General features: G+C 50.5%; 2 protein-coding genes across 6 annotated transcripts in view; one reads left to right on the top strand and one right to left on the bottom strand.

Annotated features, from left to right (window-relative positions):
- Nucleotides 1-12120, top strand: part of TTC23 (tetratricopeptide repeat domain 23) — a 191218-nt gene extending 179098 nt beyond the window's left edge. For 2 of the 4 annotated variants that reach the window (XM_040257024.1, XM_040257025.1), the window contains exons 10-11: nt 8053-8135; nt 8881-9218. In XM_040257024.1, coding sequence (XP_040112958.1) covers nt 8053-8135; nt 8881-8995 — 198 coding nt within the window. In that variant the 3' untranslated portion in view covers nt 8996-9218. Of the gene's footprint in view, nt 1-8052; nt 8136-8880 lie in introns of all 4 variants that reach the window. The other 2 variants (XM_040257022.1, XM_040257023.1) reach the window with 2 other exon arrangements.
- Nucleotides 11654-21683, bottom strand: part of SYNM (synemin) — a 25362-nt gene continuing 15332 nt past the window's right edge. The window contains exons 3-5 of one of the 2 annotated variants that reach the window (XM_040257011.1): nt 18455-18522; nt 15498-17881; nt 11654-14576 (exon numbers count right to left, since the gene is read on the bottom strand). In XM_040257011.1, coding sequence (XP_040112945.1) covers nt 14238-14576; nt 15498-17881; nt 18455-18522 — 2791 coding nt within the window. In that variant the 3' untranslated portion in view covers nt 11654-14237. Of the gene's footprint in view, nt 17882-18454; nt 18523-21683 lie in introns of both variants that reach the window. The other variant, XM_040257010.1, reaches the window with a different exon arrangement.

Raw genomic sequence — 21683 nt, 5'->3', positions numbered from 1 at the left:
GATCCCTTAATCCTGATTTTTCTAATCATCTTTGACTAACCCACTGTTGGGCTGTAGCAGTCCAGCTCAGATCCCTTCTGAAAGAAAAGAGGGTCATACTGACATTGGTTTCATATACAGAATCCGTTCTTGTTTTGAGAAGTGTGCTTAAAATCACTTGAAGCACTCATTAGTTACTGGAGATATTTGTAGATTGGTTGATATAGTATAAGAATGGGAGCTGGTGGTTAAAGTGGTCAAGGGCTTAACCTTTTGTGGGGAAACTGTGGAGCCTCCCTTGCCTGATACAGGCTGGGTGGGAATCAGAATCCAGGTCTCCTGGTCACAGGCTGCCCTACCTCGTCAGCTGCCAGGCAGAGTTCCTCTGCTCAGGGTCAGCCCCCTAACCGTAGCAGCCTAGACACAGCCCCCATCTTCCCTGTCCCTTTGAAAACATGTATAAGCTCTGAACACAGACTGCCCAGGACAAGGCTACATTTGCTGTGCAAAGTTCCTCTAATATGGGAATGCTTACCGTGGCTTGTGGTGGACGCGTGATGTCTCAGACCTTCCTAAATTGGCATCACAGTCTGGAGGGTGCAGGACTGGGTCTGGATGGACCATCCTGGCCTGAGAGCTGCCGGGGCTTGTCAAAACCTCACCAGATGCAGGAGAACTGTGGGTTTACGGGGGGGACAGCCAGGAATGGAGAGAAAGGCAAAAATCTCCCGCATAAATCCAGTGTGACCTTAAACAAGTGGAAAGAGGGAGTGCCAAGAGTGTTACCACACTCCGGAAGGGCGGGGCGGCGGGGAGCCCGGCCTCGAGAAAGCAGTTTGGAAAACTTCGTTTTAAAAGGCAGCTGGATTTCTTGCTCTCTGTGGCTCAGAAATAGGCGGCCCCAGCTTTTCTACCAGCAGCTGGCCGTCCCCTTATAAGGAAAGCCGGAGCCTGTCTGTGGGCGCGCGGCAAGCCCGCTGATGCCCGTGTTCTCTGCATGTTTGTGTTGCAGTCGTCCTGGAGAAGGATGGTGGTAGCTGGCTCCGAGACACTGGCCAGGGGCTGGAGCAGAGTCGTGGGGGAGTTGAGGGATGTCAATAAGCATGTAGAACCCACGGCCCTGGGCAACTCGGAGGTGAGGAGTGAGGGAGGCAGCAGGGAGAACAGGATGCCGAGGAGGCGCTCCGACGCTCAGGGAGGGCTGCTCCTCCGCCGCTGTCCAGGGCAGCCGGGGAGCGCAGGCCTGGCCCCCCTTCTGTTCTTCCTCCTCTCCTGTCCCCTTGTCCCAGAGCCCCTGGCCCCGCTCCATCTGTGTTTCTCTCATCTGGCTTCCTACCCATCTGTGCAGTAACCCACGGGTCTCTAACTCATTGGCCTTCCAAGGAAGGGAGTGTGTCTGAGAGTGTGTGTGTGTCTGAGTGTGTGTGTGTGTCTGAATGTGTGTGTGGGGGGGGCAGGGTATGCTGCCTCAGAGTCTTGCCGCTCCTTCTGCCCGGAACCCCACCACCACCTCCCTGCCCCCAACCTGACCCTCTTCATATGGCTGACTCCCCATCCTGCAGGTTTCAATTCGAATGTCACCTCAGAAAGGCCTTCACTGACCCAAGCCTCCTCTACCACTACTGACCTCTCCCCCACCTTATTCTTTCATAGCCCACATCCTTTATTCTCTACCTTATCTCTTACAAGCAGACATGCCGTGTTTGTTTACACGTTTTTAAATACCTGGCTCCCGCACAACACTGGAAACCCCCTCCGCTGCTCCAACCCCGAGATGGACGCAGGGTTGGCATCTGGCGAGTGCTGAGCACACACCCGCGAGAATGTGTAGATGCAGCGGAAGACACAGGTCCAGAGGGTGAGGCTGGTGTCTGAGGGGCTGGGGAGACCAAGCCCTGCCCCGACGTGACCCTGTTTTTATAGGGAAATGCTGTCTGAGGAGCTGTGTCTCGGCTTGTCCTCTCATTTCCCCACGTTCATCATTTAAGGAATCATTTCTGCTTGCCTTGGAAAGCTTAGTAAATGAAAGCATAACTATGTTTTTCTAAACATTTAAGGCATTTCATACTTCCACATATTTTAACTTCTGATGTCGTCTTTTCTTCTCAATACTAACCTTGAGAACTGACATAAAAAGAGAAGCACAGTTCATGTGTTCCTGGGTCATCTCTCCTCCACATACTCTAGCATCAGATAATACGTGTAAAGAAGAGCAGTGATTTCAGATTCTGAGCATTAGTCTTTTAAAATATTTTACCTTTCTCAGGCTTTGTTTTTCATTTCAAGTAAAGACAAAATACATGTGCTCGCTTGAAAGTTTGGCACAGACCCTTCCCAGGCAAGAAAAGTATGTCTTTCTCCATTTTCCATCATTGAGTCTCGTACCTTGCAACTGAGATGGCTCCTTAACTGCAGCCCTAGCTGCACTGCCTCTCTTATTAGAAACGATATGTCCCAGCAGCACTTCTGTTGTCAGAAATTTCCCAATAGAAATGATGATGTGGTTTCAGGACTTAAGACTGGAGGTTGAGGGAGAAAAGGAGAGATCAGGCCACTTCTGCAGAGGAACTGCCATGAAAATAAGTGGCCCTTAGTTCTAGTTGCAGATTGCCAGAGATCCCCCCAGATCAGAAAATACGCTCCTTTATGGGTTCAGGTCTTTAACTGTTGTAGTTTTCTAAAGCCAGAGTAGACTGAGTCAGCTAATCTCTGTGCCGCAGCTGCTGCTGAGCCACCTGTGTGTCCACACAGGGTGCTGGCTGGGGGGCTCGGAGGTGGGCCAGAGCAGGTAAGTCAGTGCCTCCGATCCCAGATTCCTTGGCCTCTGGGCTCCTTAGAAACCTAACTTTCAAAACTCAAAGTCGTGTCAAATATAATTTTTAAGGTTCTCACCAAATGCTTAAGATTGTGTCTAACGCCCCTAGCGTATGGATGCCCCTAAGAGAAAGTGGCACCTAGGGGACACAATTCTGCTGTTGAGCCCCCGGATTATGATGGAGGAGGTTTGTGACACCGCATCCACAGAGCTTCCTCACCAGACGTCTCAGCAGCTGACGTGTCACTGGAGCCCTGTGGTCTAAACACGTCTTACAGACCCATATAAGAACTTCATAAGTGGATCTTTTATTCAACCTATTTAGTCATTCATTAATTTAGCAAATACTGCATCTACTTAGGCACCGAGGACTGTGCAAGGCCCTGGGACACAAAGGTGAGCAAGACAGACACGGCCCCTTTGGTGACAGCTCATAGACTAGTGTGAAGCTCAAGTCCCCTTCTGCCTTCCTGAAGCAGGAAAGGTCTTTTGTATTTAGGGAACAATGAAAACACAAATGACTTCTCCCAGTCCCTGCAGATAAAATCAAGAGAACACAAACGATATATGTATGGCTTCCTAAAACTCATCTGGAACCTCAAAATTTGGGGGGGTTTTGTCCACTTAGAAATGACAAACACCCTTTGGAGGCTGATTTCAGATCAGAGTGTACTGGACTCCTTGGGAGAATTGGGAGAGTACAGAATACCTTTACTGGTGGAGAATGTTCTGTTAAGGCCTGAGGAGCTCTTTACTTGGTTCAGTGAGATATTTACAATGTCCAGACTTAATCTCTGTCAATATTTTTAACAAAAGAACTGAAATACTTACCTCACACAAAAATGTTTCAGCAAATTTAGCTAGGTGCCACAGAACACTGAAAAATTCAGTTTATGTTTCTAGATAAAAATATATAGCTAATTACATATATATATATGTACATATGTATACGGCTATGTAAGATGTTTTCTAGTTAAAGTCAGTAATGGATTATTTCACTACTTAAGAAACGTTAGCTGTTAGAGACCATTTCAGCTACTGGATGAACCAGTCTTCCCTGTCTATCCTGGTATGTCCTCCCTGGGCACTGTCATCACAAAAGAGACTGGGGCCAAGGGTCTGTGTCCCTGCTAGCTGACATCCTTTTACACCTCTTCCCTCTTCAGCTAGAGCTTTGGGCAAATTTCATTAGTGAGTATGTGAAAGTGAAAGTCGCTCAGTCGTGTCCGACTCTTTGTGACCCCATGGCCTATACAGTCCATGGAATTCTCCAGGCCAGAATACTGGGGTGGGTAGCCTTTCCCTTCTTCAGGGGACCTCTCCAACCCAGGGATTGAACCCAGGTTTCCCGCATTGCAGGGGAATTCTTTACCAGCTGAGCCACAAGGGAAGCCCATTAGTAAGTATAAACAGCCTAAAAATGAAACCTATTAACACCAAAAAGAAGAGAGTCTTGACTCCTGGGACTTAGTGGGTAGGACAGGATGGGCTCACCTCCCTCTGGTCTTGATTACTGGAAAGGGTCACTTTACCCAACCATGGCCCTCTCTCCTAACGCCACTCTCTCTACACAGCACCCCAGAGAAAATGAGCCGCAGGCTCTGGGACAGAGCTAGTAGAATCTGTGAGAATCCGCCTCCGTACTGTCAGCTGCCATGTTCTTCTTCCAGGAATCATGGATATTCAGCTAATAGTATCTTCCTCCCCAGAGAATGGGAGGCCAGGGAGAAGAAACCTCAATAACCAAAGGAGAATGGAAATTCCTCCTGAGTTTTAGATTTTGGAGGCCCCCTCTTAAAGCAGACTGACCTGAGACCTCAGGTTTTCTTAAATAATGCTTATAAAGTGTGTCAGTAAAATTCTAATGTTTCAGTGAATGAGTTAACATTCATGTCAACATCAGCCCGTCTCAAAATGAGCTGCATCTGAGGCACTAACACATATGTAAACAGGGAAGTTTGCAAGGGGCTTAAAATTCGACCTGATCTTTTACACTGAGTGAAGGTATCCTGGCCAAGTAGGAGGAAATGAAGTCCGTCTGGTAAAACGCGCTCACCCTGGAGCCCCGCCCGGACTAGGGAGAACGCTCTTGCTTCTCACCCGCTGTCCCTGTGAGCCTCCTCTGCGGCCCTGGTGGCGAGTACCCAGGCTTCCAGTAGCCGTCAGTCAAATGGGGAGGAGAGCTGGAAGAAATTACAGTGTGTCCCCATCTCCTTCCCCTCAAAGCAACACAGAACTTTCTCAAGGTTCCTAAGTTTCCAAGGTCACAGCCATCCCCGTGTGAATTAAAGAAGGGTTAGCTCAGTCCCAGGGAATGAGCCGCACGTTGCCTAGACTGGGTCAGGGCCTCCGTGCAGACTGAGAAAATGGGAGGCTTGCTGCTCGGGGAGCTGGGATCCTTGCCTTTATGGAATTTGGATTATATACGAAATAGAATAACAGGGAAATGTGTACTCCATTTTGGTGTTATATAATTCAGCTAAGAAATAGGGAATGTTTTCTGTTATTTAAAAAGCCCTGCCATATTTTCATCTAATAATATTCCTTTCCTCCAAAAAAAACCACATTCTCAGATTCCAGAACCACATTCTCAATTGCTCAGATTGAACCAAACTTTCAGACTGGCTTGCTGTTTTCCACAGCTCATAAAAAAAAGGCTTTTGGTTGCCTGCATTTTAATTTTCAAAGACCTAAAAAATTCTGATTGACCCATAAGAATGAATACAGTCTTTAGTACGGAGTTTCCAAATCCTTTTTTATTTTTGGCTCAAATTATTACCATGTAAAAAGAAATTCAGTCTTTTAAAAATATATTATGAAATATTTCAGATATAAGAAAAAGTATGAATAATATGACAAGCACTTCTGCATTTACTGTTCAGTGTAAGAAATAAAACATGACCCATACAGTTGAAGCCCATGCCCCACTCCATTTCCAAATAACTACTATCCTGAAATAGATATCATTTCATCTTTATTATTTTACTATAGTTTTGTTTTACATTCAAATATGCACACACATATTACACACATTCATCTGCAATTTGCTTTTTCCTCTCTAGAATCATGAGATTCATCTGTGCGGATAGATACATACATCAAAAATTTGTATGATATCATCTATAAACCATATACATATATCACAATTTACTTATCCACTACTAAATATTCCCATTCTACAAAATATTCCCAAATTGGTTGTACCAAATTTAGTACCCACTGTAAAAGAATTCTTGTTGCCTCATATTTTTACAAAGCTTGGTGTTATCATCAGACTATAATTTTTGCAATCTGTTAGAAGTTTTCATTTGCATTACTGGTTACTAGTGAGCTTAGCTGTGTTTATTAGGCAGTCTGTTTTCAACTTCTTTGAATAATCTGTTTATATCTTTTGATCATTTTGCTATTAGCAGCTTTTTTTTCTCATTACCTTATAAGAGTTCATTATGTATCCTGAATGTTAATCCTTGTTCAGTTTTGTGCAAATATTTTCCCTCAGTCTGGTTTGTCTGTACCTTGCCTAGGGTACATTTTGGAGCACAGATGTTTTGAATTTTAATGTAGTTAAATTTCATCAGTCTTTTACTTTTGATGTGTCTGGATCTTGTCTAAGAAATACCTCCCTACCTCAAGATCATAAAAAGATATCCTTCAATATTTTCATCTGTAAGTTTCAGGTTTTCATTTTACAGATAGTTCCTGAAACTATCTGGAGTTAATTTTTCTGTTTGATATGGGGTAGGAATCCATTTCCTTCGATTTGGAAAACCCACTGGTTTCATAGTTCCATTTACTGACTAGTTCAGCTCTTCCTTACGGACTCTTCAGGGCCACTTCTGTCATCTATCAGGTATTAGAGTCTACCATGTTTTGTTGATTTCTCTGGATGAAAACCACTGTCTTAATTACTATAGTTTTTTAAAAGGTCTTGACATTCAGCAAAGCAAGTCCCTCCATGTCATTCTTCAATATTATTTTGACCATTCTGGGCACAACTCTCATCTCGGTTGAGCAGGACAGTAGGGAGAAATCAGGACAAAGCCACTCCTGCATAATATACAGCTGAATATTTAACTCCTAAACAAATCAGCTTCTAAGAAATTGCTGTGTATAATGAATATAGAAAGCTCGTATAAAGCATTTGTTTACAAAGAAGCAAAAAGATTTTAAAAGCTTTTCTGAGCTGTAGCAAGGGTCATTTAAAATTAGAAACCCTTCCTCTGGTCAATAGCAATGTTCTTGCCTATACTTTCTAAAAATACAACTTTTAAACATAGTTTTGCATACAGATAGTCACAGTAGGGCCTCCCTGGTAGCTCAGTTGGTAAAGAATCCACCTGCAATGCAGGAGACCCCGGTTCGATTTCTGGGTCAGGAAGATCCCCTGGAGAATGGATAGGCTACCCACTCCAGGATTCTTGGGCTTCTCTGGTGGCTCAGACAGTAAAGAATCTGTCTGCAATGCAGGATACCTGGGTTCGATCCCTGGGTTGGGACGATCCCTTGGAGGAGGGCATGGTAACCCACTCCAGTATTCTCGCCTGGAAAATCCCCATGGACAGAGAAGCCTGGCAGGTTACATACAATCCATGGGGTCGCAGAGAGTTGGACATGACTGAGGGACTAAGCACAGCACAGAACAGTCACAGTGAGTTCTATAAAACAGTACTAAAACTGTGCACATGTTGCCTAGATCCCTCGGAGAATCCCACCGCACCTCCCCCCCCCCAGTTTTGTTATTGGAGTATAGTTGCTTTAGAGTGTTGTGTTAGATTCTGCTATACAACAGAGTAAATCAATTACACAGAATATCTACATTGAAGGTCAGACTGTTCATGGGAGAAACCTTGCTGCTGCTGCTGCTAAGTCCCTTCAGTCGTGTCCGACTCTGTGCGACCCCAGAGACGGCAGCCCACCAGGTTCCCCTGTCCCTGGGATTCTCCAGGCAAGAATACTGGAGTGGGTTGCTATTTCCTCCTCCAATGCATGACAGTGAAAAGTGAAAGTGAAGTCGTGTCCGATTCTTCACGACCCCGTGGACTGCAGCCTACCAGGCTCCTCCGTCCATAGGATTTTCCAGGCAAGAGTACTGGAGTGGGGTGCCATTACCTGAAACCTTGAAAATGCACTAATTTCCTTCATAGCAGGGGTCTGTGAATGAGGTATTCTTTCTCTCATTCAAGGGAGACTTGATTTTCCTGAAAAATGCTCTCAGTGACATTCTCATAACCTCACAATTACTACTTGGTGTTCTGCAGTGTCTTCAGATCCAGACCCTCTTATATGGACCCCAGGACAAGAGGACTCTGGCCACCCAGCAAACCATGGACATCCTGTCCAAGTGAGTTAACCTCCCCCAACACTGTTTATTTTGCCGTCAGAATCTCAGAGGAAGCTGGTTCTGTAAGGTTCAGTGGAACTTTCCGTGGAAAGGACAGTCTACTGACTGTCTTCCCATTACTCATAAACTATGCAAGCCCAGTTCCTTTGAACACTCAATTGTAAAATATCTTCTTGCCCGATATCAGGAAGAAATCAGCTCTCGGAGAACGTCAGGAGCACAGGCTGGGGTTCATCCTCTTGCAGACCGGCTGCCTGCTGGTCATGTCACCCGCTGGAGGCCGAGGGCACACGGTCCTACGCGGCCTGCGGGCGCTCTGACCTCACCCGGGCGCCGGCCTTCCGGCCTGGACCGCGCAGAGCCTGGTCCACCGGCTCCAGGACGCACCGCGGGCGGGAACGGCTGGCCAGGGGCGCTGTCTCAAGCGCCGCCAGCTCCGGCACGCGCCGCAGGTGGGATGGGCCCGCAGAGGGCACCGCTCAGGCCCCGCCCTCAGAGCCGGGCTCCTTGAGCCGCTGAGGGTCCACTGTGTCTGCTTGGCGAGCACGGCCGCGGCAATCAGAAACGGGAGCAGAAACGCTGGGTTTTGCGCTCCTGCGGAGACCCCTCTCCTTTGCCTGCCCTCCTGGGGCTCCCTCGTGAAGTGCAGCTCAGCACGTGCCACGCTGGTCTTCATCGCCGCCGAGGCCGGCGCCAGGCGCGAGGAAGCCGGGGCCGCTGCACTGACCCCTCTGCTTCTCCGCAGGGCCCCCGAGGTGCCCGCGAGGCCGCGGCCGTCCCCCGGAGCCAAGGCGGCCTTCTGCGCCGGCGGGAGGCCGCACAGCGTGCCTGGGCGCGCCAGGCCCAGCGCTGCCGACTGAGCCCGCCCCGCCGCCCCCCGGGGTGCGCCCACCCGGGTACGCCCCCCAGGTGGCCCGCACATCTCTCCTACCGGACCGGGCCTTCGACAGCCGCTGCTCCAGTTTCTAGGCCGACTGTGTGCTCCGAATGCAAAGCCACCCCACACCTCCCGTGGGCCCCATGTGGATAGTGGGTGCCCCTCCTGGTTACCTGCCCTTCTATAAAGCATTTTTCTTTCTGCTACCTTAGTGGTTTCTTCTGGCCGACAAGAATTACCATCAGCACTGCTGCGGCTGCAGGCTTGGCTCCCTCACCATCTGATTGTGTATGTGGTGTACGGCCCCTTGTGCAGGGTCTGGAGTCAGATATGGAGCAGGAAGATGGTGGGCAAAAAGCTCTTTCTTATAGGAACGTAATAGGGATTGAGAATGAAATGCTAATAAAAAGAAACCTGGGAGTGTTGCGATCAGTATGTGTTTGTGAAATGAAGTTGCCCCAGAGCTCCTGGGAGCCTAGGAAGGGGCCCCAGGAAGCGTCTCCTCCCTGGTGCAGCCCACCACTCACTGAATTTGGCAGACCACCCCAGGGTGCTAAGAACCGAGGACACGATAAACAGGATACTGTGTCCCCTTCTCTCAGAGCGTGCCACCCGACGGGCACGGGTCACTGACACACATTATGGTGGAGCTGGTTGAATGACAGCAGAGGGAAAGAGCCTGGTACAGTGGGTGGGTGATAAATGGCCCTAAATTTGCCTAGAGGTCGGGGGAGGCAGGTGTAAAAGAGAGGAGCGAGCCGGGAAGGAGTGAGGCAGGCAGAGGACTGCCAACTCCCAGCTGCTGCTTCCTGCGGCCTCCACTCCAGCCAGGGGAACGTGGCTGCAGCTCTGGAGTGCTGTTTTTAGTTGATGGCCCTTGGCCCCTACTCTCCTGTGTTCTGGGTTCAGCATGCTGGGGTATGGAGGGTGGGGTTGGATGAGTGTTCAGGTCCACGGTGGTCTTCAGTCCCCTGGCAAGAGGCCGGCGTCAGTTGAGAACAGGAGTGGCTCGTTTTGAGCACCTTTCCCCAGGTGAGATCCAGAGCTGGGACCAGGTTGAGCTGGCAGACGGTGGGAGTGGAGTTTTATCCCCACTTCTCACTGTCCCTTCACAGCCCCTCTCTCATCCCTTGGGCTGTGGCCCAGCAGGGCTGCAGGCAGGCGCTGAGATGGCAGCAGGTTGCAACATGGTCCCCTCTCACTCCAACACCCAGGAGGAAACACAAAACCTTCATTTGTGCTGGGCAGCATATTGAGAACAGATATGGGAAATGAACCCAAGTTCTGGGACAGCGTGGAGGGAGGTGGGGCCCCTTGTCCTTGACAGTGTGGCAGCTGACTGCACAGGCCACCCCTGCTGGTACTCACCCATCCCAGACAGGCTTGTGGGATGAAGGCCACATCCAAAGGTATGAGACATGGTCACTGACTGTCCTATTTGGTGAAGACATGGACTTTGAGGCATATGGTGGGAAAGCATTTTAAGTACATACCACACTGGAGTCTACCTCAAAAATGTTTGTGCAGCTCAAAAATTCCTTTGCTGAGGCCCTCAACACCAGTGTGAAAGTATTTAAAGTGGAGCCTCTGGGAAGTAATTAATGCATGAAGGTCAAGCCCCCAGAATGGGATTAGTGCCCTTATAAGAAGAGACAAGAGAACTGATCTTTCTACCCTGTGAGGGCACAGCAAGAAGACAGCCGTCTGCAAACCCGAAGACAACACCCACCAGGAACTGGCCGCACCAGCACTGTGATCCGGGATTCCCACTCACCAGAACGGTGAGAAATAAGCGTCCGTTGTTTAAGTCTCCCAGCCTGTGGCATTCTGTTCTATTATGGCATTCTATTATAGCAGCATGAGCAGACTAAAAGCCCATGCTGGGTTTCTGAAAAAACAAAATGCAAATTCTGATATTATTTTTCCTCTATTTCTCATAGGATAATATCTTGGAATCACAAGAAGTAAAACACTTTTTTAATTTAGCCCCCACTCTGAGGAAAGAATGAATTTGGGAATATTCTCTATCAAATGTCTCCCATCTATTAAATCTGTTAACTTCAGAATGAAAGGAAGACTCTAGCTATTTATGTTTTGGTTTGTTTTTGTAAAAAGCTACAAACAGGTAAGCATATCTACTCCTTTGTCTCAAACTACTGCAATTTTTTTTCAAGCTCCTAAGAAATGGCCATGATTAGCCACTCCAATTTGCACTTAAGGTTAATAATGAACCACCTTGGTGTGCTCAGGATTGTTTTCATTTTAGCACTGAAAGTTCCACGTCCCAGGAGAGACCCCTCCATTCAAGGCCAAATGGGATGGCTGCTCATACTGCTGCCACTAGTACTGCAGGCTGTCATGATGACATTCTTACCACAAGCTGTCCAGTCTGTATTTTAATATGAACCAGTGGTTTACACTCTATCTGCCATGCCTTCTCATTCTGTGCTAACAATATCAAGTTCTGATTCATGTGAGTAATTAAATAACTGAGACTTTTCATATATATATTCTCTCCAGTGATTCTGTGCCACCATAAAAAACATGCACAAAAACACATATATCCTTTGATTAGAACTTAAATAAAAACCACAAAACACCTACTGGAAAACATTCATTCTCTTTAGGAACAACATGGGGGTTTTTTCTTAGATTTTTATTTTTACACATTCTTATGATATATCCCTTCAAAGGGAACAGGAGGTTAGCAAGATCAGCTTTTTAGATGATTCCATTCTAAACATACACTTTAAACAAACAATATCCAAACAACCAGTGGGGAGGTGAAAAACATCCCATTAACACCATTTTGTCTACATAAATGCGAAAGGGCTGACTGTGTCCTCACCCTCTCTCGCCTAAAGCTGACTACTATTGTCTCTGGTTTTAAAGGACATGGAACCATGGGGTGACCTGTCACAGGGTCAAGGGCACGCCCTGCTCTGGGCTGTTCCAGAGACTTAGTAACCAACCACAGCTCATGACTCCATGTTGGCAAACACTCTTGACAGGATACTTCTTGAAGATGTGCACTCCAACATGGAGATACAAATTAAGACCTAAGACACTTATTTTCCAATGGAGGTGGGTCAGGACATTAATCATCTATTCACCTCAGCACTCATTCCCAGGGTCACAAGCTAGGAGAGTGACACTGAGCTCAGCCCACACTTAAGACACACATAACAGACACCCCCCAACATCAGTCTGTCTTGCCGTCAGACAATAGGCTGTCACCTTGACCAGTTCTCACCAATATATAACCTATACAAATACCATTACCAATTACAATCAACATAAAACCAACTCTTTATATTAGAAATGAGGAGTCTTTGTTGGAAAAGCCGTCACCTCCCCTGACAGTTTCTGACAATCACCAGTTCATCTGGCAGACAACAAAAGTTTACACTTGCAATTCAAATCAACTTTCCTTCTATGCCCTGCTTCACGGTGTTTTAAAACTAGATCCTCCTGACAGCTGTACTGTGACGCTCCTCCACTTCCTGGTTAGGAAAGCACACTCTCTAAACTACCTGCTGTAGCCATTCCTGGCGGCTGAGCTGTGTTCTGTGGAGGTTGAGGGCCATCCTCTGAAAGCCAGAGGGAAGACCCTCAGCTTCCATAACTGCCCCAGTAACCACGTCCCACCTGAGGATGACAAAGCTGAGATCATCATTCCTCAGTGCGCTACAGGCAGTTAAATCTGTGCTACTGTGTTAGGGGGAGGTACAGTTTAGACAACATTAAGTGAAAGAAACTAGTTTGGGTTAAAATAATACTGTGCTGCTAGAGATACTATTTTTATGTGACGCCACAGCTTTAAAGAAGCAAGCTTTAAAAACAATACCTTTGTGCAAAACACACCAGACAGAGCACACCCATTCTAGTATCTTCAATTCAGTGGTGTATATCTGCAGGGCTATACTCTGTGGCCTGGGAGAGTAGGGCCTTTGCTTGCTCCAGGGGCCCTCCTGGGTGCTTCCGGGCTGGGTGGCAACAGAAGCACCCAGTTCCTTCCCCAAAACATCTTATTCCGTTTAATGTATCATTTGTTTCCCTGGGAAAAAACACCCCAACAGTCATGACTTCTGTCTAAAGTGCAAAAACCTCCCTGAGGTTGGTTACCGTCTTCCATCTCGAACCCTTTGTGCTCAGAAAGGCCTCCACCCCCATTATCAGTGGATTGGGAGGGGCTTCTTTGGGAGGCACAACCCACCTGGGCTTCCAACCGTACTGTGCATGACCACCCCGCAAGTATGCGTTTCAGCTTCCTTTCTATTGTCTTTAGGGTCTACCTCCCACCAGTAAAATTAAAAGTTTAGATCCTAAAGGCTAAGGTGCAGAAAAGCTCAAGTACACTCTGGTAGGAGCTGGCTACTCCAGAACTTGTTAAAACCAAAAAGAGTATTTAGACTGTGCACTACTTAATGACCTTGTACCACGAAAAGCTGGTATTATAAGCCATTCCCAGTAATCCTTCCCCAACTCCCTGACCCCACCTGGACCCAGTGCAGGGTTCCAGGAGTTTGTGCAAATGTAGCAAGTGTGCTGATCTGATACACTGCAGGAGGCTGGAGCTGTCTTCTCCATAGATAAAATACTATATTTTTTAAAGTTGTGCACATAGAAGGCAATTCATTCAAGTCTTAAAATGAATTTAACTCTAAGATGAGTAACTTTTTCCTAAGATGAAATCATTTCATTTTTTTCAATCTGCTTATTTCCTATGGTTTCTTTTTGAAAAGACTTTGTAAATAGACAAATGAATTCATTTTTTCCTTAAAATGTTAGTTTACTATTTCATGTTAGCACATGTGAATAAAATTTACTCTTAAATATATTACTTTAATCCCATTGCCATTTAGGTGTCTTACCTAGGCAATTAGACTTTCAAACACATGCCAGGCACTTCTGTGACCAGGTGCAAAAATGGGAGAAATCATCTCTAGGAGTGGAAAGAAAACTCCAGAAAAAGGAACTTTTAAGACTAAAAAGATAAAAGTATTTCTTGTCAAAGTCCCAACTCAATAAAATTCCAATGCCTTTTAAGGCACGAATTAGTTTGAAATCTTTACAGATTATAAAATAAAAAGACACTGCTTGGAGTACTCGAAGTAAAAAAAAAGGGGGAGGTTTTAATAAAGAGTTCACCTCCCTCCCTTAAAGGCCTTTGTGTGTTAGTATTTTACCAAACAAGATGGCATTTTAAATCAAATATCTGTTTATCAAAACCAGTGTCCCTCATTTTCCTCCTCCTGACTGTCTAGATAGAGGAGGGCAACCTTCTTTTCGTCCGAAATCACTGACCTCTGGTCTACCATCCTCTGCAGCTGCACCGTCTTATCAAATTCAGCCTGCTCCTTGCCCCTTTCCCTGGGGGCCTGGTGTCTGTCCCCAGCAGAGCCCTGAAAGCTCACGCCGGCTGCCAGGTCATTCCTACTGCTGGCATCTCTCCAAGCACCAGGCTCAGACACACTAGGAGCTTCTGCTTCCGTCCCTGCGGGGAAGAGGACTCTGGCCTCTTGTGTCCAGCGGGGGGTCGCCTCTACGTTACTCACGTCCATCTGAAAGGTAAACGAAGTTTCTTTGGGCCCCAGGGCAACATGTCTTAGTGTTCTGCCACTGTCTGCAACCTCGCCTACTTCAGGGGAGTCTACCGAACCAGCAAGAGCAAAGGTTTTGGAAATGGGTCCGTGGAAGACAATGTGTTCAGAAGTCTTGGCTTCCGTGGGACCCAGCTGAATATGCCTAAAGGATCTGCTCACACCTGATGTCACTTCATTCCCTGACATGTCTCCTGCACTAGGTTCCTGGGGAGACTCGGAAACGACCCTTTGGAAGGTGCTCTTTTCAGTCATCAGGATGTTCCGACCCACAGTGTAACTACGGGTGGCCAGGGTCTCGTCTGCCGAGCCCTCTCTGTGGGAGCTGCTTTCTGAGTCACTAAATTCCAAGGGCGGGGCAACGATCAGCTCGGTGGTTTGATGCCTCTGAGGCCCGATGGTGACGTGCTGGATGGACGTGCCGTCCCCTGACCACGCTTCCCTGAGCACAGAAGCTTCCCTGACGCCCAAGTCCACTGTGCCTGAGAGGGGGGCTGTGAGCTGGATCTGCTCACTGAGCCCCTCCCGAGTGCCTAATCGAAGGTGCTTTATGGAAGTCTGGGTGTCTGCTGACTCTTCTGCTTGAGAAGAGTCACCTGCCTTCCCCACCCTAGAAATGGGGGCCTGGAAAATAACTTCCCTCTGAGCATAAAACTGTTGGGAGCCAAATGGGCTGTGCCTCCCAGATCTGGGAGGCTCTGTGGGTAGCTCTGCAGGGCCAGGCTCTTCTGTGCCCCCGGCCTCAGGACAGGTGGCATCAGGCCCTGGAAAGACGACTTCTGTGAACACTGGGCTCTGACGGGCACCCAACGTTAAGAGCCTGGCAGACCGGCTGGCTCCCGCCGAGCCCGCTGCCCAACTCGCCTCGCCCTCTGCACTTACCTCCACCGCCTGGGCGGCGCGGCCTTCGGCCGAGACCTGCTCAGTCCTCCACGTTCCAGGGGACGCTATCTGGACGCGCCCCCCAGACTGGCTGACGTCCTCCAGCACGTGAGCATGGACAAAGCCCGTGGGGCTGGTGACTTCCACGGTGGCCGACACGGGGCCCGGGGGCGAGGCCAGGCCCGCGTCGGCCTCCCCCGCGGAGGCGCTACTGTACAGCTCCTGGGTGGCCCAGCGCCTGAAGCCACGGCCGGACTCCGCTTCCGGGCTGCCCGGGCCCGGGCTGCGCCGCCGCGCCAGGCTGTCTCGCACCACCGACTCCACGGCCTTCTCGATCTCCCCTGCTTCGTCCCTGCTCAGCTGCTCCAGGTCTAACTGGTCGGCGTCCACCGTCTGTGAGAGGTTGACTTCGGCCACTAGGGTCACGGCCCCGCTGCCCGCGCTCTGGACTTTCTTCACGTCAAAGGAAACACCCGCAGGCCCACCCTGGCCCTCTCTGGTGAGGGCGGACAGCTCTTCCTTCATGCGCTCTGGAAGGTTCTCCTCCAGCTGCTCGATCACCTCCACCAGCTGGTGCCTGGGCTCCTTGGAGCCTTCCTTAATGGATGTGTGGAACTCATGGGGTATTTTGATTTCCTTCTCAATGACTATGGGCTTGGCATGAAACTCGCCACTTCTAGTTTGTTCTTTCCAGGGACCAGATGCTGTGTCCCCCTCCAGAGACGCTTCTGGAACATCCACCGGTTTCACGACCTTCTCTCCTGGTACGTCGTCCCTCCGCACTCTTCTCCGAGACCCCGGCACGATCTCATCCTGCCAGGAGTACCTGATGGTGGATTCCTCTTCAATGTGGATCTGTCCATACACGGAGCCTTCTTCTCGCTCGTGGGCCCCAGGGTGTTCGTCCGGAGTCGACACAAAGTAACTCTGCTCTCCCTCCAAGTCACCTGCCTCCGTCACTTCTTCCACTTGAGTTACGCTCTCTTGGGGCCGCCTGGCCTCCTGACCTGCGTCCCCTGAGCACGTGACATCTGATTCCCTGTAAACTGCCTCCTCTCTCTCCTCAACAAGCCGCTTGGAGCCCGGAGACACGTCGTCAACCTCCTCCACTTCGAACGGGGTAGAAAACTCATCTTCCTTTTCGCTGCTGACATAGCTCACGGGCTCCTCGATGATTTCCACGTTGACGACTTTTGCTCTCCCTTCTCTCCCCTTCAGACCGAGACGGATCACGTCTCCGATCAAACGCTCCGCCGATTTTCCTTTCAGCTCCACCTCTTTAGCATCCTTGCTTAACAGGTTGTCCAAGCCGGCTTCATCCGAAATGTCGATCTCTTCAGTCAGTTTCGACTCCACGACTATCTCAGTCTTTGCTTTTCTGTCACCGGGAACTTCTTTCCTTTCCACATAAGTGACTTTTGTGTCTGGAAAAGACTCAGCGGACGCTTCTGCCTCGGGAGAGTGGGTAAACTGCTTCAGGATACTGGAAACGATGTTCTCAGCTATGGTTTCAGTCATGGAGCCGCCTTTCAGAGAGGCTGTGGTGTCGCTGGCGCCCAGCGTAAACCCGGCCTCTCTGGTTTCCACCCCTCTCCGGGTCCCGTCACCAGCATCCTCCTGTAGGGGTGTCTGGAGACCCTGGGGGGCCACCTTTGCTGTGCTGTCCTGGGACACCTCTAGCCTGATCGGTATCTCTCTCCCCTTCACACTTTCCTCCTTCAGCGACTCCTTCTCTCTGGCCTTTTCCCTCATCTGCTCGCTTTCTCTCTCTCTCGCTTCTTTATCTAACTTTGTCAGTTCTTCCCACCTTAAGTTTCTCTCCTCTGAAGCCTTCTCTTTGGAATCGAACATTTTCTCTTCTCGCTTTGTTTGAATGGTTCCTGGTCTGTTTCTCTCCTGCTCTTCTGTGGCTTTAGCTTCCGTTTTCTTTCCCCAAATGATGGTCCTCTCATTTGACCACGTGCCCTCGGAAGCGGCTGCCGCCATCTTGGCCGGGCGTTCTCGGTAGGGCTCTGCGGCAGCGGCGGACTCTTTGGCTGAACTAGTGGGTGGAGCCTTTGTTCCTTCGGTTCTTGGCCTCTCGGGGAATGTTTTCACCTGAGCTTCAGTATTTCTTAAAAGACCGGGGGTTGGAGAGAACGTTCTGAAGTTGGTCTGACCGCTGGCAGTTTTCTGGTACGCGTTCTCCTGCCAGGCAGTGGTGAAGGAAGAGTATCCGGGGCCCAGCACGTCTCTTCTGGCATCGCTCCCGACGGGTGGCTGAGAGCGCGGCGCCAGGCTCTGCCGGAAGCTCGCAGGAGGTGCTTTTTGCCTTGAAGACAGATTTCTCTCATTTTCTTTCTGTAATACTGAGGTGGTGTACTGATAGGACTTGTCTCTGAACTCTGCAGAAATTGAACAGTACATTAAAATGATAGTCATCACTACCTTTTTTCATCTTAAAAGCATCACTACAGATCAGATCTTATCCCGTCATAATATATACCATTACCACAGAAGGGTCATTATAAATGAGATATGTTCGGTTCCCAAATTACTTTTTCTGGTAGTTTAAAGAATCCCAAGACAATAAAATACAGCTCTACAAATGCAATCACTCAGTCATGTCTAACTCTTTGTGACTGTTTGGACTGTAGCCCACCAGGCACCTCTGTCCATGAGATTTCCCAGGCACGAATACTGGTGTGGGTTGCCATTTCCTTCTCCAGGGGATCTTCCCAACCCAGGGATCAAACCCACACCTCCCGTGTCTCCTGCATTGCAGGCAGATTCTTTACCCCAAGCCATTGAAACTAAATTCTATTTGGTACCTGAGAGGTATGAATGACAGTTATCTGAAAACTCTTATCTAACCCCAACTCTTCCAGATAAATGATACTTTACTCTTTATCCATAGAATAAACCTGCGCAGATGGACAGCATCTTAACGTTAAATGATAAGCTTCCCTTATATTTACCTTGTGGCATGTTTTCAATGCACTCAACAATCAGTATCTCCGGATTACTCTCTCCTTCCAGTAAGGCTCTGTAAAAATTATTTTTAAAAAGCTCATTAGGAAATAGAAGATGAGAAGTGCCTCTGTAAGCCGCGGATCGGGTCAATGACACGCTGGCGCAGGATCACCGGTCTGCAGATGCCGCAGGGCATGCAAGACCACACCAGACCTGGCTCGAGAGCACCTACCAGCCAAACGAACAAAGGGGCCGGGCCTCCAGAAGGACTGGAGAGCCAAGGCCTTCTAGAAAGCCCCTCCAAACCCAGGGTGAGGAGGAGGAGGAGACAGAGGGATGTGGACCCAGGAGGGGAGGCCGGGGACCTGGCTTCCCTGGGAAGTGAGGAGGGGCCCATGCCTGGCAGGCCACCCCGGGCCACAGAGCCCCAGAACAGTTACTACTGCCCCACCGGGGTCTCCCTGGAGTCACAGGTCAGGAGTTAACTAGGGGCAGAGGACGGGCTGTAAACAAGCCAGTCAGACTGCATGTGCACTTTTCAAACTGCACTCCAATAGAGGAGAGATGGAAGGGGCAGGCAGAAAAGGAGAAAGAATAGCTTCAGACGCCCCCTCCACCACAGCCCCCAGGGCCTCATTTCCAGGCAGCATCTAGTTAGCTCCTCTGATAAAAATGGCAAAATGCACTAGACTCGGGGTTTTCTTTGGCCATGTCTAACTCCAAAAGTGTAAAACCGTAGAGTCTTCACTGTTATCCACGTCTAGGACTCGAAGCCCTGAAGAGAGAGCAGACTCAGGCCTCATGGCCTCTGTGCTCCACAGTGGTTCAGCCAGACCCAGGGCCCCGAGACCCTAGGATGCAGGCTGCTCTGGGCACAACAGTTGTTCGGTTGCCAGGGCAATGTGTGAGGTCACCAACGTCAGTTCCAAGAAATACACTGCATAGGGCTAAGGGCAAGCAGAAGTGGAGCCCACTTGGAAATGCTGACTGACCACTGACAGCCGGGCAGCCAAAGAGAGGAGGGCTGCCAGCGGGGACTCTGGGGTCAGGCAGAGCAGTGCCAAGTCCTGTTTCCACGGACTCAAAGGCAGTGATTCCTACCAACGCGAGAGCCCCGCTGGTAGGCTGGAAGAGGGCAGGCGCCCCCCACCCCACAGCCTAGGGAGAAGCAGAAATGAGGGCGAGGAGTTCCAGTACAGCTGTGCGCAGGAGGGCTCGTCGGACGTCCCGGGGCCACGCCCAGAGCCTCGCGCTCCACACCCGGAGAGCCAGGAAACCAAACACCGGCCCGCTAATCCCACACCCTCCTGACCCGGCGTGTTGGGTTCCCCGAACACAAACAGAAAATGCCGAGGTCCCTACAGGATAAAAAGGCACACGCTGACAGTAAAGTCAGCCTGTGGGGGGTACACCCGGGATGGCATCAGCAGGAAAGGCAGCGTCCTATAGCCAAGGGGCCACGGCGGGGGCGGGGGAGCTGCCAAGAAGCCAAGTCCTATTTCAGCTCTTCCCTCCGCCTGCTCGGGAGGAAGCCCCGGGTACCACAAGGTGCTCTCACTGGCTGCCCACAGCAGGCAGAAAGGGCCTGCAGGGTGTCCCGGCCAGCAGAGAACAGATGACAGGTGGGCAGGGTGCTCGGGATAAAGATGCCCCCACGGGAAAAACACCTTCCTTCTCCCTCACAGGGCCACGGCTTTGTCCCTCATCACCAGACTTCTAGAGTGCAGGACCCTAAGTCGGGAACTGCGGTTCCTAGGAGGGGCACCAGACCTCGAGGGGTGATAGAGCCCTAACATTCCTGCCCCCAAGGCCTTTGCCAGCCTTAAGACGGGGCACCCTAAGCAGGCTCTGACTCTGCCGTCTGTCGCACCAAGCCCTGGCAATCCCACGCTGGGCCGACGGCGCATATCTGGCCAACTGTGCATATCTGGCCAACGGTGAGCAGACCGGCTGAGACGGGGGCCAGGCAGCGTGGGCCCTCGGCTGCCCTGCAAGCCACCTGGGCCTCCTTGTGGGTGCAGAGATGGTACCGTCTCACACACAGTGTTGATTGAACCCTGCAAACAGAGCCTCCAGACCACACTAATGAAAGCACAGCCAACATCACTTGTGATTTCAGTCACAAGGCCCCTAGGGAAAGGACACCCCCCGAGGACTCAGGCCCTCAGCGACACCCCTCCCGACGCCCAACCGGCGGGCCTCACCTTGTTTCCCCCTCCCCGCCGCCGCCCAGCACGGGCCTCACAAGCGGGGCCGCTGGTGCTGAACCCATGGCTCCGTGAAGCCCCCCAGACACGCAGTGCCCCGCCTCCGTGAAGCCCCCCAGACACGCGGCGTCCTGCCTCCATGTCCCCCACCAGACACACGGTGCCCTGCCTCCGTGAAGCCCCCCAGACACGCGGCGCCCCGCCTCCAGTGCTGCCCACAGGACTACGGCAGACCCAAAACCGCGGGGCAAGGCCACGAAGGGTCAGCCCCCTCAAAAGCTTTCAAAGGAATGGTTTTTAAGGAATAGAGTCGTACAGCTTTAAGAAGCAGGTCAAGCATTCTCAGGTTATTTTGGGAGCGGAGAAATAAAGCTGCTCAGAGCCACCGTGCTGCTGAGAGATGCCAGCCGCCTGAATCATGGGCTATTAGTGAGCGTTTCATAAGGCCCTCAGGTTGGCAGCCTCGAGGGGCAGGAAAACAAGCAAACGTGTGTGGGGAAACCAGGTCCGCGGCCTCGTTGAGGCCGCTGAGACAGGCCCACGGGTGGAAGCGAGCACTGATGCGGGCCGGCACTGACAGACCCCCGCGGGGGCTGACAATGGTCCCCCGCTGGGCGGCCAACCCTGCAGACAGCCCAGGGCACACACGCTGCTGGCCGCCCTGCACGCCCACCAGGCAGGGAGAAGAGTCTGGGAGGCAGAAGCTGTTTCCAGAAGCAGCCTGGGGGGGCCTGCCTGGTCCCCGGTCCCAGTGGAGAGATGGTTCCCCAGGCGCTTCCTGACAAAGCACTCGCGGTGGGGGCGGGAGGAGGGGAGGGGCTGGGAGAAGGCGCTTCCCTGCCCCCCAGCTCCAAAGAGGCTAGGGGACCGCCTGCCACTCTAGATGGGGACTGGGGACCAGAGGGTAAGGGAGGAGAGGGGGGCGGGAGTCCATCTGTAGGACCGGCATCGCCATCGGATTTGGAAAGGTCTCCCCCAGTGTTCTTGCCTCGAGAATCCCAGGGACGGGGCGGGAGTGGCGGGGGGG

Source organism: Oryx dammah, unplaced genomic scaffold (assembly GCF_014754425.2).
Source record: "Oryx dammah isolate SB20612 unplaced genomic scaffold, SCBI_Odam_1.1 HiC_scaffold_16, whole genome shotgun sequence".
Classification (NCBI taxonomy): Eukaryota; Metazoa; Chordata; class Mammalia; order Artiodactyla; family Bovidae; genus Oryx; species Oryx dammah.
Note: the sequence above shows the minus strand (reverse complement) of the source record. Positions and strands in the feature narration are given on the sequence as shown.